We start from the raw sequence: 17,354 nt of genomic DNA, 5'->3' as shown, positions 1-17,354 counted from the left end.
TTTTCCAGGGACAGTCCCGTTTTTTGGTGTTCTGTCCCAGACTGGAGCTGTCCCCGTTTTACAGCACGTACCAGCAAATACACTGAAAACCCGATCAACATTTAGCCTTTGGACTACCAGGCGGGAGCAGGGGCGCTGCTAAGGATTTTGGGCCCCATGAAAAGAATCTTGACAGGGCCCCCAACACAGCAGAGACTTTTTTCATATTAATTTACATAAAATCATGCACTTTTATGGTATCTTGACTACCAATGGGGTAAGAAAATTTTACTTGAATTAAGTTTTTAAGAAAAAAAACATCTTATTTCACAATTTTTTCTCACCCCAATGGCAGATCATTTTGCTTGTTTAAGGACAATTTCACTTAAATTGTATATTAATTTGTCTTAAAACTAGACTTATTTTCTTAGATCATTTTGCTCATCAAGAAAAAGCATCTTAATTTAAGAATTTTTCATGGGGAGAAAATTTATTTCCCTTATCATGCACTTTTAACACTTGAACCGCCACCAGCATTTAAACTTATGCATTGCAAAAAATGATTTTCAAGAAAAAATATCTTTTTCTTGTTTTCAGTAAAAATATCTACAAATTAATTAAATTAAGATGCTTTTTCTTGATGAGCAAAATGACCCAAGAAAATAAGTCTAGTTTTTAGACCAAAAATATTACATTTAAGTGATTTTGTGCATAAAACAAGCAAAAATCTGCCAATGGGGTAAGCAAATTTTCTTACATTTTTCTTGAATTTAGTTTTGTTTAAAAAAAAAATTCAAGATTTTTTTGCTTACCCCATTGGCAGATTTTTTGCTTGTTTTATGCACAAAATCACTTATATTTAATATTTTTGGTCTAAAAAAATTTTGTGCTTAAAACAGGCAAAAAAATCTGCCATTGGGGTAAGAAAAAAAAGTTTACACTTAATTCAGGAAAAATTTAAGAAACATTTTCTCAACCCATTGGCAGATTTTTTGCATGTTTTAAGCACAAATTCACCTAAATTTGTATATTTTTTTGTATTAAAGCTACACTCCAAAAAATTATTTTCAAGAAAGAAAAAAAAATAGTATTTTTGTCTTGATTTCAGTAAAATATCTAAAAATGTATTAAATTAAGATGTTTTTTCTTGATCTGCAAAACGACCCAAGAAAATAAGTCTAGTTTTTAGACCAAAAATATTACATTTAAGTGATTTTGTGCATAAAACAAGCAAAAAAAATCTGCCAATGGGGTAAGCTAATTTTTCTTGAATAAAGTGTTTAAGAAAAATGTTCAAGATTTTTTTTCTTACCCCATTGGCAGATTTTTTTGTTTGTTTTATGCACAAAATCACTTTAATTTGATATTTTTGGTCTAAATTCTAAACTTATTTTCTTGGGTAATTTTGTTCATCAAGAAAAAGCATCTTAATTTAAGAATATTTAGATATTTTTACTGAAAACAAGACAAAAATACTTTTTGCAGTGTATGAAATTATTTTCATAGGTGATTTTGCACATCAAGGAAATGCATCTTGACATAAGAATTTTTTGATATTTATACTGAAACAAGACAAAAAAACTTAGTAAGAAAGTCATTTTTTGCACTGAACCCACAACGACAAAAAAATGAAAACATTCACAAAAGATTTTGTCCCCATCTTTTAGTTCAACAACAAATTAGATTTTTATGATATTTTGCCCATTGAACTAGGAAATGTCCCGGATTTCATTTTAAAAATCTGGTCACCTTAGACTATAGTCTCACCCAAGCATATTCAGACTTCCCGAACACGCAAGATCAATCCAAAACATGACTGGATTCAATTAAACACTATAATAAATGTATTCCTTCAATGATTTATGGATTCTGAGAGAGAAAGAGACACCTCACGCCCATAATCTGTGATTCAAGTTCAAACAGTAGCGTGTGAAGTGAAATAATTATTAGTGGAATAGTGGAAAAGGGAAGTGAAGTCACATGTTGTCCTGCTAAGAAAGGTACAGGTAACCTTGAAATCATATTGGCTGTTGGTTAGGGAGAGACGAGAAAGGGTGCTAAACAGGGTGTTTGTGAAGGACTGAGCGCTGAATTGTTCCAGTTGTGCTTATTATGAAAGCTGCGTATATGTGAATGACATGCGATGGGGTTCCTGTATAGTTCAGTGGTAGAGCAATGCATTTTCAGTACAAAAGGTCATGGGTTTGAAGACGGAGCGGATCTACTGTACCTCCTGGGCTTGGCATTATGGGAGTTCCTGGTGGACCACCTCCTCCTGGAGGACCCTGAGGGAGCGAACACACACACAAAGCTGTGTTTAGCTTCTCATTGTGTAATAATAATATGTGCAGAACTACAAAAGCGATTCTTAAACAAAGACACCGGGGAACCATTAAGCTGCTTTGACTAATGTACAGATTTTTTACTTTATAAGAGAAGCGCCGCTAGGGACGAAACCAAGCAGGATAGTAATTGCTTAGGAACAAAAATCAATGCATTTAGAAACTTTAATATGTGCTTGGTTATGCTTTCAGTGTTCAAAGGTAAAATACTTTTGTAGTCCTTCGGAACAAGATGAATGGTCTTCATGTGCGGTACTCACCACATAGTTGCCTGGAGATGAGGAGGAGTATGCTATCTGTCAACACAAATGAAAGATCATAAATATATTTTTAAACATGTAAGCGAAATAATCAAACCTTGAAGCTCCAAATAAAGTTTCATAACAATACTGTTATTTAGGATTACTCGATTTTTCGATTAAATAATTCCAGCTCATTTGTTTGCTTGTTTTACACGATCTGACACCACTTACACTGCAAAAAATGAATGTCTTAGTATTTTTGTGTTGTTTTCTAATATAAATATATGAAAATTCTTAAATTGAGATACATTTACTTGGTAAGCAAGTGGCTTAAGATATTAAGTCTTGTTTATTGATATAAATGCTGAAGAGGTTTTTTGCTTAAAATAAGCCAAAATATTTGACTTATTTTAAGTAAGAAACCTTTTGATTTTAATAATTGATTTCAATAAACAAGACTTAATATCTTAAGCAACTTGCTTACCAAGTATCTTCATTTAAGAATTTTCAGATATTTATATTAGAAAACAAGACAAAAAAACTAAGTAAGACATTCATTTTTTGCAGTGCATTGCAAAAAATGATTTTCAAGAAATTCTTAGTATTTTTGTCTTGTATTCAGTAAAAAAATCTAAAATTCTTAAATGAAGATGCTTTTTCTTGATGAGAAAAATGACCTAAGAAAATAAGTCTAGTTTTTAGACCAAAAATATCAAATTTAAGTGAATTTGTGCATAAAACAAACAAACAAATCTGCCAATGGGGTAAGCAAATTTTTCCTTGAATTTTTCTTGAATTTAGTGTTTAAGAAAAATGTTCAAGATTTTTTTTGCTTACCCCACTGGCAGATTTTTTTGTTTGTTTTATGCAGAAAATCACTTAAATGAGATATTTTTGGTCTAAAAACTAGAATTATTTTCTTGGGTCGTTTTGCTCATCAAGAAAAAGCATCTTAATGTAAGAATTTTTTGATCTTTTTACTGAAAACAAGACAAACATTTTAAGAAAATTGTTACTTGAAAATCTTTTTTGCAGTGTGTTACAATTCAATAAAGCACAGAGGATCACACTAAAGGTCTTCTCGGGTCCAAAGAAATGTACCCGACCCGAAACACTTTATACCCGAACTCGACCAGCCCTTAGACAAAATTAGACCAGAGTCCGACCTGAACTAGTGGAAACCCGACTAGACCCAAACTTAAACGGCATTGACGCAGCAGTCAGACAAAAGGAAAACCCCATTGGCTTCGCCTCCAATTTGGCCGCTGTTTCATTTATTTTCCTTTGCTAGCTGATGACGACACAAAGGTAACCGCTAAAATGTGCATTCAAAATTGATTGACAGGTCTGTGTCAATGAATATTAGCCTACCGCCACCCATACAATGTCACAAGTACTCTTGGCAAACAGAGGATGGGTTGGAGATGGACCCTTTATGCACACACCCGAGATAGTTTAGTCATTTGGGTTCGTTTGGCAAAAACACATTCATTTTAAATTACCCGCGACCGCTTTTATTATACCTGACCGGTGAACTTTAAAAACCGAAACCTCTCGGGTCGGACCTCAGGTTTTTGGATCTAAGTGAACCCGTGAAGACCTCTAGATCACCCCTCCATTTGTAGCTACAGAGGAGGTCTTGCTGATAAAGACAACTTACCGAGTTAGCATTAGGGTTTGGCCAGGGGCCACGTCCTCCAGGCCCCCTGTAAGGTAAGGGTGGGACAAAAGAAGATTAATAAACACACTTTAACAGGATTAGAGAAACTGTTACTGGAGGCATCAATGCTTAAAAACTCACATGTTCATGCCGGGCATCCCTGGACCACCTAGAGAGTTGGGAGGAGGTCTCATGCCCCCATAGCTCTGCAAAAAAAAAAAACATTTATTAATGTACCCTTGTGTCTGGAGCTTAAAGGAATATTTCACTTTCAAAACACTCCCATGTCATTTCCGATGTTTATGTCATGTTTATGTTATGTTCATTCCAGGATTTTTCTCCATATAGTGAACTTTAATGGACCTCAACAGTTTACAGTTTTAATGCAGCTTCAAAGAGCTTTAAACGATCCCAACCGAGGCATAAGGATCTTATCTAGCAAAACGAATGTCAATTTCGCAACAAAAAATTTAAATAAGAGATGCATACCGATTAATCGCGATTAATCTATAGCAGAATAAAAGTTTTTGTTTACAACACATATGCGTGTGAACTGTGTATAATAACTTTGTACAGATAAATGCACACATATGCATGTGCATATATTTGAGAAGATTTTACATGTGTATATACATTTGTATATTTATGTATAATTTATATATATATATATATATATATACTAGGTATGCACCGATAGGATTTTTTTGGGCCGATACTGATACCGATTTAAACAGACAACTTCTGGCCGATACCAATATTAAACACTTCTATACAATACTATACAGTTGGTCTATTAGCTAGTTTATTTCTGCATCAAATTATTTTTACCTGAACACGGATTGGATCTAATCAACATTTAACTGACCAACATAATAAGAGAGGCACAAATTAAGCTAAAACCAATATAATAAGACAGCATGACAACCTTCAAAGGTGGTTTTTGCTATTCAGCATTTATTTTATTAACAACATAAACTCATTTTTTTTTTTTACATATATATGGATTTCCTTATGCAGTTAATTAATAAACAATTGGTATCGGCCTTTCTCGTGCTATTGCCGATATGCCGATGGTTTCAAATTCATCAAAAATCGGCCAATAAATATCGGCGGCCGATACATCGGTGCATCACTAATAAATACTTAATATATAAATATATATTTTCCTTAAAATTGTGCATACTTGTACATATTTATATATAAATAATTATTATACACAGTTCACACACATATATGATGCAAACAAAAACCTTTATTCTGCAATAGATTAATCGCGATTAATCATTACGCATCCCTAATTTATATGTATAAAGTCTACTCTCCACTAAGATGTAAAATGTGAAGCTGCCTGTGAAAACCCGGCTATAATTACATTGAGACTTTAAACTGGATTTCACAGACATTCAGGTAGATTTTGAGATCGTTTACTTGTCTGTGTCAATAAATAAAAAAGTTTCGGTACCCCTATCTTAAAGAACCACTAGTTGAAATGTTTCTGAGCACAACCTCAAAAAAGACAACGCAACAGACCCGATCAAATCAGACTGCAAGCTCAACCCACCAGTACCACAGAAATCTAAATATGATTTACAATCATATGCACACCGGTACAGAAAACACAGCTTATCAACCTATATCACCCATCAAGTGATGGTGATCTAACCAAGCAGGTTGGGAAGTGATCCACTGTATGCTAAATAAGTTCTGATGAGGCAGACGGCGGCCCACCTGTCTGGCTGCCTGTGGGCGGAGGGCAAAGTGTGACAGAGGCATCGAGGCCTCGGGTTGTTTTATTCTAACCCGAGCCTTTGTTCCAAGCTCTACACGATTTGTCGAACAGATGCTGCACCAGCTGCCGATTTGTGAACCACCTCGCTCGCCAAGAGCGAGAATGACAGCGAAAGGGGCAGAAGAGGGAAGGACTTTGTTTTACAGCACAGGTGACAAATAAATAATAAGAGGGTTCAGACTCTTAATTCTGCTGCCTTTGATATCTTCAGTTAAGAATGAGGGATGTGAGGGGACTCTGTCTTTCCCTACATCATTTTTGGATTGTCCTGAATATAAGACAATGCCGTTTTATATTCAAGCTCTAGATGATTACATGTGAATTATATTGTTCACCCGCAAACATGCAGTAGGTGGCGCCAAATACACATAAACAAGTTCATCTGGACTGAAGCAACCCGAGAAAGTAGTCGTTTACAGTAAGGGAGACTTCTACCATTATTAAAATATTAATAGGCAACCCTTTTTTTCACAATGAGATGGAGAGCCTAGGCTATATGTTATTAAATCCAGATAAACTGCAGGTTATATACGGTACTGTATGCCATATAAAAAGTATTTCAGAATGTGGGGAACCAAACTGGTCCCTTTGACATATGAAACGTTTTTTTTTTTTTTTACTTTGTATTTACTTTACAAAAGACAAGAGTTGGTTTTCCAAAAAAAAAAGCATTTTTTCAAAAGGTACGCTTTAAAAAAGTGTGAGGGGGGGCCTTAATAATCAGGATCGTCTTATTCGGCACAATACAGTAATAATTTTGAACAGTATTACTGTTCATAGGTCATAGGGTTACTCTCATCAGTGGTGTCTAATGAAGACCATGGTTGTCCAAAAGTTGATACTTCCAAATCGAAAGAAAAAAATGAAGCCATGTGAGGACCATATGAGGATGAAATATAAAATAATGAGCTTACCTGAGGGCCCATGCCCCCCATCCCCCTCGGAGGATTCATTCTCAATGGGCCGCCCATGTTTGGATGTCCTAAAAAATACGATAACAGATATCAAGCAAGGTTACTGTACATCCAAAAAATCTCATCCTAGCTCTATCATCATTAATCTGCTTCATGATTTATTGCTGACACAATCTCATTCATTTAAATGGAAGCTTGGTGACTCGATAGTGACATTGGTGACAGGAAGTGGGCACGTCCAGCGACACAACAAAGTTGAAAAAAGCTTCACTTTATGCAATTTTCAAATCACTCATTTGTATACAACCAAAACAACAAACGCATCCCAATGACCTCATTGAGACGGGTGACACCCAGCGAGAAAGTTGCTGGGGGTCTGAAGTTGAACCATAGACATTATATACGTAGACGCCTCATGACGTGCTGGGGCGTAATCTAGCGTCCCGCCATATTGGTTGGGTCACCTTACTCTAGCACCAGAGTCAACGGAGAGTGAACAACTATGCCGTATTTTGTGCAGCTTATGGTAAGCGGCGCAATATTGATACCAGATTGCATGGAATTACCTTTCACAAGTCAGATTGTACAATAATTTTGGTTATTTTTCCATTTATAATATTATGTCATCGTAACTAACTTTATGTGTAACCAAACCGTGTAAAAAACTGGTAAAAATTCGGGAGGTTATGATTATTTAGGGATAAACCTTCCTCAGTAAAAAATAAATAAGGAAGGGTGCATTGGGGACCCATCCAAGATGGCGGGTGTGCTGATACGTCAGCTCCAATAGGCAGCGTCAGTTCATGAGGCATTGCCGTCTACGTATATAATATCAATGGTCTGAACGGGGCGCAAAGGACTCTTGTTCTGATGTGTTTGATATAAGGGACAGCAGACAGAGATGCTACCTTGTGGTCTGGTTGGATCCAAACTGTTTGGCAGGAGTGGCTGTGACCCTGGAACTCCTACAGGAGGCTGAGGAAAACACAAGAGATAAATTAAGGTGGTTCAATGAAAATATTTTTAAGAAACCTGACCACACATCTCCATGAGAGGATGTTTACAACCAATCAGCTTGAGGCTTTGCTTCAGCAACAGTTAAAGTAATCATTTGCGCCTACAGGAGAGTGTAGTATGTAGCCCAAGAAATACATTGGTTTTTGTTGCAATGCACATGCGTTGAACATCTATGTACCCGTAAAGTCAAATAAAATATACTTTGCAAGGCTGTGCATTCGACCGTGTGTGTACGTTCGCATTCAGGTAAAAATAGAGACTATACTCTTGGCTTTGGGTTATTCTTTTTGCCAAAATGAATGTGAAACATGTATAAAAAATGTAAATATATTTTTAATAATTTTATTCGATTTTACAAACTTGAAACATTATCATATTGCATACCATATTTTTAACACCCACAAAGTTATACCATTTTTCTTCAATATTATGCAGCCCTAAATTTTGGGTATCAAAATTTTGGGTCACATACACGCAGAATGCCATTTACTGCACGTAAGAAGCGAAGCTTTGCAATACCCACATTTTCAAGCAGCAAATGAAGAGTTTTACTCAAAGTCATCAAAAATCGAGCAGGACCAAAACATTTTACAGCTGTTCGCTGTCAAAAAGTTCAGCTATGACGTCCCAGGGAGCAGCAATGACAGTGTTAATAATATGACAAAGTAAGTGTTTTGATTAATGCCATTAATGTTTAATCGGTGTATACCACTAGTCAACTAAATGAATATAACATGGCAAAGATGAATGCACATTTATATATTGATTCAATAGATTTATAGCATTTTGAAAAAAAAGTTGTCATGGATTTATTGCATTTTGTGGAAAAAAATAATCTGTGTTTATAATAAATCTTTCAAAATCAAATTATGGATTTGAATTTTTTATGTTTTTATAACCTAAAGATGCTATGTGAAAGTTTGTAACAGAACATTTCTTGGAATAGAAAACACGTTTTACCGAAATTAGTCGAAATTAATTTATATATATGTATTTATTTATGTATGTAAATATATATCATAAAAAATATAGTTTTCTCTACCTGATTTGGCATGCGAAGAGACGGCCGTGGTCCACCTGGATACCGTGGAGACATGAAAGGCTGGAGAAGCAAAAACAGTATCATTAGCTACAAACATTTGTATTTTGAGAGCACGTGAAGATCATTGTAAAGACCATAATGAATGAGAGCAGCAGGCCAGGCTATAGCAGATGGAATGGACAGACAGATGCACGGAGAGCAGATGCTAATGCAAGACGACATCAAATATGTACATTTGACATCTCTCCTTCTGTCCATCAATACAGACTGATTCCATTCAGCCATCAAAGCTAACTTAAAGACAATAAAAGGCTCTTCGTGCACTTAAGACGTTACTCCAGTGAAAGTCTGGTCAGGAAGAAACTGACCACAGCAACCCAAATGAGGACACAACCGGGCCTGCGTCCTGACTTACAAATCATTACAGCTGCACAGCTGAGATGAAACCTGACGCTGCTTCTGCGGTAAAGGCCTGTGGGAAGCTCCTTAGAGATCGGCACCAACTTTAAGGCCTTCGTAAAAACATGTTGGTTTACTGATGGGGTATAGGCCACATGGGCGTATGAGCGAGTGTGTCTTAACAGCTAACTGGTGTGTTTTCGGCATTGTTGGAAGCTGTCTTATAACCACAGCGCTGTTGTGAGAACAGTTTGATATCTGTGTACCCACTGAGAACAAATAAGCGCATGTTTTGCGATGATCGCATACTTGTGAATTTAGGCACGTGTTTGCGATGGCGCAGTGTGTCGGTAAGCTCTACAATATTAATGTGGTATTGATGGGGTAGGGGCTTCGGGGTGTGGTGTAGAGGAGGAGACCCATCTTCAAGAACAAGGAGGAGGCTGAATTATTTATTCTGTTCGTAGGGAGCGACTCAAGATGGAGGGCGTGTGAAGGATACCTCGATATTCCCAGTATACAGAAACAGATGGGAAGAAAGATAAAACATAAAAGGAAAATTAGGCCGTAAGGTAGTATATTTAAAGGGTCACAATGTCTAAAGCCCGGAGTATAGTTTGTTTTTAACATGTACACAAACGTACGTGCATTGTTGAACCTACGGACTTGCAAAGCAAAGTTTATAATGTGCTGCATCTCCTGGGCTACATACGACATTAACCTGTAATTGCAGGTCATGTGACTAAAAACAACCAACCTTTCCATGACAACATCGAAAGCTCGGCCTACAGCTGATCATAGCTGGACAAAGCGGGTTTTTATTTCTCATCTCTCTCTCTCTATTTATATATATATATATATATATATATATATATATATATATATATATATATATATATATATATATATATATATATATATATATATATATATATATTTATACATATATATATATATATATATATATATTTGTAGTAGTAAAGTGCTAGAAAACAATATTCTTTGCTGATAGTTCCTCGTCATTGTGGAGAGTGCAGTTCATGGTTCCTTAGCACCCTCACCTGTTTTTACTATTTGTTAAATATAGTTTTTTTAAGTTCAATAAATATTACTTTTTAAATTGAGACTTGTAACATTTGGCATCATCATGTCATTTTTATGATGTAAACTGACTGAGCAAAAGCAGAATCGGCTCCAAATATCGGCTCAAGAAAATCGGCAGCCTGTATCGGTCATCGGCTAAGGCTGATGAAATAAAAATTGGTATCGGCATCGGCACTAAAAAATCCCTAGTAAAAATGGAACTATAGACCAATTTCGTGTTTGCAAACAGAGATGACGTTTTTTGTGGGCGGAGCCAAACTGGTTGCAGAAAGTGACTGCTCCGCAGTAGGGTTGTGAAGTGTTTTAGCATTAAACCGTGATTTTTATGGATCCGGTGTTCTGTCGAAGTCTGATTCCTTTATGTTTCCCTTTAGTGCAATGTTTCTTATAGCGTTTTAATCACATTACGTTTATTTTTTTAGATAGATAAAAAGTTTAAATGGCTTGGCTACTGATATGCATGTATGTAATGTATATGTATTGTTCTTTTTTGCTAAATCAAATATTTTTACAGTCTGAATCGCTAAAGTACATGTAAAAGCAATACTATCATGTATTATATATAATAGCGTTTATTAAATATTTCATAATTTTCCTGTTTTTTATTATTTCTTCCTTAATAAATTATAATTGTAACATGATAAAAGCGCTATAAGAAACACATGGAGGGAACAGACTTCGACAGAACACCGGACATCTTCTCTACTTATTTTCTATTCTAATTATTAAAAGATTTCCAGATGATTTCCTTGCTCCATTCTGTCCGTTTAAGGGCTTATTGTAATCATAAACACCTACGTTTATCTTCAAATGATGTCTTTGACGATGGTATTCTATAAAATGAAAGCCATCTTTTTTGGCATTCTTATTCTGACACTTAACAGCACAACCGGACATTTTCCAGTGAGTTATCTTGCTCTTTTCACTCGTGTCTAATTCATTTCCACTGTTTTTCTGCAACCGCATTGCGCGCGCAGCTTGCAGTGACGTAACTGTGACGTCTACTCTAAATTGGTCTATACTTTAAACCTAAATGTCTCCTATTTATGTATAATGCGTCAAATCTCCTATAGCTTAAATGTGTCTTATTTATCAGAACCAGATTTTGTTGAAGAAATTTGCGTCTGTAGGCGGACACTCTTGTATAAGTAAAAATGAAACTATACGTTTATCTCAAATGTGTCTTATTTATATATAATGCGTCAAACGTCTTCTAGCTTCAATGTGTATCATTTACTCGTATTATTCTGATGAAGAGATTTACGTCTGTACGCAGACACTTGCATATGTGTAAAACGAAACTATACGTCTATTTTAAATGTCTCTTATTTATATTGACACAACTGTACTTCTAGTGTAAATGTGTGTTATCTTATAAATAAAAAATCTGTCGGATTTGTACAGGTTTGTATGCATGTTACCAACACAGTAAATGTCTTTTATGAAGTCCTTTATAATTTATTATATTTACTTCATTTTAATGTCTTTTAGAATATCTTTTTTAAGGACCTTGTTTTTTGTTACTCTGAAAAATTAGTTTTGCAGTGGGAATTTTTTTTTTTTTTTTTTACAAATAAGTACCTCACATAAAGTGTAACTTTGATAATTTACAACCCGCTTTGTATTGTTACAGTGTCGGTAGAAAACGTAAATAAATGAAGTTTACACTTTCTCCACTGTACCTCAACCAAAAACCTCATGTTTATTAGTCAGTAAAATGCGGACTTGGATGGTGTGCTAGCATTTTGTGTCATCTAAAATGTTTGCTGACAAATAAACATGAATTTCTCTGTCGAGATAACATGGAGACAAAGGTAAACATTGTTAATTTACATATACTATTCATACTGCATTGAGTTGAAAATCAGTCAAGTTACACTTTAATTAGAACTTTAAATTGAATTTCTCAGCACAATGATGATGAGACCAAAACATGACAGCACCGCCCATCTCTTTCACATCCTTGCTCCATTCATATCAACCTAAATAATAGCAAAGGTCTACAGACGGGACACTCATGTTTCACCTCTCTGTAAAACCACAGAATTTCCTGGACACGTCCTCATTCTAAAACAGGAACCTGTCCTTGTACATTTCTTAATAAGACCCACACTCTTATAAATAACTGTGTAAATGTATACGGCTCATCTCGACCGCGTGTAAGCTTGACTCTGTGAGTATAAGGGAGGATATGCTGTATGTGTATGAGGGTTGCTGGGGTGTGTCTTACCTGGCCGTGTGGTCCCATCATGGGGTTGCTGGCATTGTGTGGGGGAGGCTGTGCGTGTGGTGACTGCTGCGAGCCGGGAGGGCCCTTTAAGAGAGAAAAGGGACATGAGAGACGCACAGAAGGCCTTCCAATGAAGCCTGATGCTGAGACCCTAACACACAGATACACACAAACTAACTCAGACATTCACTGCGTACTAAATACGTTTGATGAAAATGGCGATTTATGAGAACTAAACTGTTATTACTGTAAGGACGAAAGGTTAAAATCAAGTGCACTTGTCTTGTACATCTTGTGCTACGAACATGAATGATACTTCAAAATTCATACAAAACATACAGGGACAAACGCATCCAGTATCTGGAGACCATTGCGGGAGGGCACTTTTTACATGGGCCAGTAAGGAATCAACTTAAAAGGTCACGTTCTTCCTGATCCCATTTTTCAAACTTTAGTTAGTGTGTTATGTTGCTATATAATGGCATAAATAAAAGTACCTGTAAAATCATAAATCTCAAAGTTCACTGCCAGGCTATTATATTTTCTTTAACAGAATTCGCTTTTCAAAGCCCACAGCGAACGGCCGGTTTGGACTACAACCCTCTACTTCTTGCTTTAATGACGTCAGTAGAACAGTTTTTTGACTAAACTCCGCCCACAGGAATACGTCAGTCGCCAGCTAAGCTAACGGCAAGCTAAGCTGCTATCGAATCACAACACACTAAACAAACTACACAAGAGACTTCATAGAACCAGGGAGACATCAGCTTGTTTTTTGGACAGTGAAAACAGCGGTATACAGATAAGTCAATTGTGTGAAAAATGCAGTTTTTTTTTTTACACGTGAAACATGAACACATGTTATATTGCGCACTGTAAACACAACCAAAGCTTCAAAACACAGAAAGAATGGGACCTTTAACAACGCCACAAAGCTCATAAAAGTATGGTAGTACAATGTAGTAAATTGTAGTATACTGTAGCATATTACAGTAATGATACTTAGGCTTTGTGTATCAGCAAGAATCTCGGGATACGATAAGTACACAATTCTTACCATGCGTTCACACCAGCCGTGGTAGAGGCGACAAAAACGCACAATCCGCGCGTAGTGGGACGTTTAAAATTGTTTTTGTTTACTTGCTTCATTCGCGCGTGAAAGCCACGTGAGAAATTCTAGTAATTCGAGACATTCACGTGGAAATTCGCGTCATGGGAGGGGCTTCTGGGACTTTTTGCTCACTCCCTGTAATCACATGACTATTAGAGCAAGCTCCTTATTTGTTACCACGGCACGAATATCCGTCAAAATTCAGATTTTTCAACTGCCCTGTGTCTTTGCATTTACTTAAAAGATTAGTACATTTGCTTAAAAGAAATCCAGATAATCTACTCACCACCATGTCATCCAAAATGTTGATGTCTTTCTTTGTTCAGTAGAGAAAAAAATTATGTTTTTTTGAGGAAAACATTCCAGGATTTTTCTCATTTCAATGGACTTTAATGGACCCCAACACGTAACAGTTTTAATGCAGTTTAAAATTGTAGTTTTAAATGAGGCATAAGGGTCTTAACTAGTGAAATGATTGTCATTTTGACAAGAAAAATAAAAAATATGCACTTTTAAACCACAACTTCTCGTCTATCTCCGGTCATGTGATGCGCCAGCGCGACCTCATGCAATACGTCATGCAAAACTACGCCCAGTGTTTACAAGTGTGGAAAAAGAGGACAATTCTGACGTTGTTGTATGTTAAAAATACTAATTAATGTCTTTGTGTCAGTTTATTGTTTATAATGGTCCGCAAATGTGCATTTCATATATGTAACACGTGACTTTTCCACGGCATTACGCAATTACGTGAGGTCGCTCTGGCATATCACTGGACCGGAGATAGACAAGAAGTTTTAGTTAGAAGTGCATATTTTTTATTTTTCTTGTCAACAATGACAATCGTTTTGCTAGATAAGACCCTTATGCCTCATTTGGGATCCTTTAGTGTCCTTTGAAACTGCAATTTTAAACTGCATTAAAACTGTTAAGTGTTGGGGTCCATTAAAGTCCATTAAAATGAGAAAAAAAAATCCTGGAATGTTTCCTCAAAAAACATAATTTCTCCTCAACTGAACAAAGAAAGACATCAAAATTTTGGCTGACATGGTGGGGAGTAAATTATCTGGATTTTTTTAAAGAAAATGAACTAATCCTTTAACATGTAAATCACTCGTGCTTGCTGCCTCTTCCGCGTCTGGTGTGAATGCCACATTACCCTCTAAATTCTACTATTGTATCATAACATTATTACTAGAGTATACTACAGTATAGAATTCTGTAGTATTTAGTAAATTGTAATAAATACTGTAGTATATTTTAAATTACTATGGTAAGGTTAAAAAACTAGGGTCTAGGGATTGTACCACACTTTACTTTAGTAAATACCAAAGTACCCTACAGTTTTTCTCATATGGGAAAGACACAGCAATGTCCTAAATAGCAGTAGCATTGTTTTGAGCAAGCAAGCGCTACTCTTAATTTCTTTAAAAAGGTAGGTATCTATAAGCATGCAGTTCTGCTTGTTTGTATACAGTACATGTGGTAGATGTATTTCCCTAAATTAATAATTTAATCTCATAAGACCCATTAAACTATTCACTTTACATAACTACTGTACGGAGCAGCAGTCATAAATAAACAACAATGCATTAAGCTCAAGTTGAGCTTTTGCGAGGAACACGGACACATGACTGATGTACCACAGGGTTTACTTTCTTTCTTTATCCTCTTCGAGACCCAATGACAAGCATAAGGTATTACGGGTCCCGTGACGGGTCCCCGCAGGACCCGGCGAACATTTAGCCAATCAGGTGACGGAATGGATCTCAAAACAGTGATTTTATAAATCACTTCCGACTCCTCTGAAAAGATAATAACCTGCCACTTACTGGCATGGCTATCAACAGAGAGCCCTTCAATCTCCATTCACCGGCCCTAAAGGGGCAGTTAGCATGAATGACATGAGAGACGGCTGCAATAGTGCTTTCTGACCACACGGGGGCAGTGTTGACAAGTAAACCTCTCCTGGTGCGATATGCTCTTGGATCTAACAGTAGTACAGTAATACACAAACCTTGATATTTCTATGGACATTAAACATCTCTGCTATTTAAGTTGAGATCGGTTATCGATAACAAACAGTAAAGTTGCCATGTTTATCATTTTAAATGTGTGCAAGTGGTCATATGAAAAACAGTTAAACGTTGCATCAAAAGGAGGAAAATAAATCAAGCTTAATAGATTTTATTAAAAATGTTTAATTATTCCAAGTTTCGTTTGTCTGTCTGCATAATATGTGGCTGTGACCCACACGTATTTCAGTTTCTTGACCTCTGGCCAACGCTCAGACCTCAGACAAGCCCTCCTGCTGCTTTCACAGGGGCTGAGGAAACCATCCATCCAGCACTACCGGAAATCTTTGAGCTGATGACTTGAGCTGCAACACAAACCGCAGCCACTTAACAACAGATCTGCTGAGGGTAAAACACTGACCCACCCACACCATAAAAAACACGGCTGCTGTGACATGCCTGAATGAGATTTAACAAACTGAACTGTGAACTAGCAGTTACTGGCCTGTGGAGCTCATACAGGTAGTGTAGGTTTGAATCCTGCCTGCAACATTTCCAGATAAAAATCCTCCACCTGATGGGTGCACATTTGGTACTAGCGTTGCATTAGCTCAAAAGATTGTGGGTTTGATTCCCAGTAAACACTTACTGACACATTGACTGATTAAAAATGTAAAACTTGCATGCACTATAACTGCGTGTTCATACCAAATGCGAAAAAAAATTGCGCTATTTGTGCATTTGAACATAGCTTGAAATTCAAACGCGAATAAGCTCAATTTGACGACTTAAGCTAGCTTGTAGTCTCAATATGTATGTTCGTATAAAAGTATGAAGATGTGTCGTACAGCTCCTGGTGTCCACATACAGCGACGATGATTTTGTCCTCCACTGTTGTATCGTAGCTGAAATATAACGCAAACTGCTCCATTTTGTCCTTCATTGTCGTTTCGTTTTTCTGCCTCCGCTCGCTACATTGTAATCACGTCACTACTACAGCAAGCTCCTGATTGGTTAACATGACGCAAATATCCGCCAAGTTCAGATTTTTCAACTCGTGTAAATCACGTTATGCGCATTAAACAAACCCGCTCAATTTCAACCTTTCTCTGCCAAAAAACCTCCCCGCTTTCCTTCATTTTTCACTGTTCGCTGCTTCTGTCCACCCATCTTCCCCTCCACCTGGCTTCTTCCATGGTAAACAGTATGGACGAAAATATCATTGACTAAACGGACTTTAAACTAAAACGTGTTATGCAGTGTTGAAAATAGCACACTCAGTGGTAGCTGAATTGTAACGCAAACAGTCCAGATTTTGTGCTTCATTGTCATTTCGTATTTCTGCCTCCACCTCACTGCTAGAGCAAACTCCTGATATCGCCAAATTCGTATTTTTCAACTTGGGTAAATCAAGCATTTCGCATCAAACGGCCAATATGTGTCATTCGCACCACTTCTTTCGTGTGAATCGTCTATTAACGCACCTGGGTGATTCTCGTGAAATTACACT

General features: G+C 36.6%; 1 protein-coding gene across 2 annotated transcripts in view; it reads right to left on the bottom strand.

Moving 5' to 3' along the window:
• LOC135748689 (single-stranded DNA-binding protein 2) overlaps nucleotides 1–17,354 on the bottom strand; it is a 95,310-nt gene that overhangs the window by 2,372 nt on the left and 75,584 nt on the right. The window contains exons 6-13 of one of the 2 annotated variants that reach the window (XM_065266958.2): nucleotides 12,719–12,802; nucleotides 8,986–9,045; nucleotides 7,835–7,901; nucleotides 6,927–6,994; nucleotides 4,365–4,429; nucleotides 4,224–4,269; nucleotides 2,582–2,617; nucleotides 2,210–2,264 (exon numbers count right to left, since the gene is read on the bottom strand). In XM_065266958.2, coding sequence (XP_065123030.1) covers nucleotides 2,210–2,264; nucleotides 2,582–2,617; nucleotides 4,224–4,269; nucleotides 4,365–4,429; nucleotides 6,927–6,994; nucleotides 7,835–7,901; nucleotides 8,986–9,045; nucleotides 12,719–12,802 — 481 coding nt within the window. The remainder of the gene's footprint in view (nucleotides 1–2,209; nucleotides 2,265–2,581; nucleotides 2,618–4,223; nucleotides 4,270–4,364; nucleotides 4,430–6,926; nucleotides 6,995–7,834; nucleotides 7,902–8,985; nucleotides 9,046–12,718; nucleotides 12,803–17,354) is intronic. The other variant, XM_065266964.2, reaches the window with a different exon arrangement.

Source organism: Paramisgurnus dabryanus, chromosome 6 (assembly GCF_030506205.2).
Source record: "Paramisgurnus dabryanus chromosome 6, PD_genome_1.1, whole genome shotgun sequence".
NCBI classification, from domain to species: domain Eukaryota; kingdom Metazoa; phylum Chordata; class Actinopteri; order Cypriniformes; family Cobitidae; genus Paramisgurnus; species Paramisgurnus dabryanus.
The sequence above is the reverse complement of the archived record's forward strand: the minus strand, read 5'-3'. Positions and strand labels throughout refer to the sequence as shown.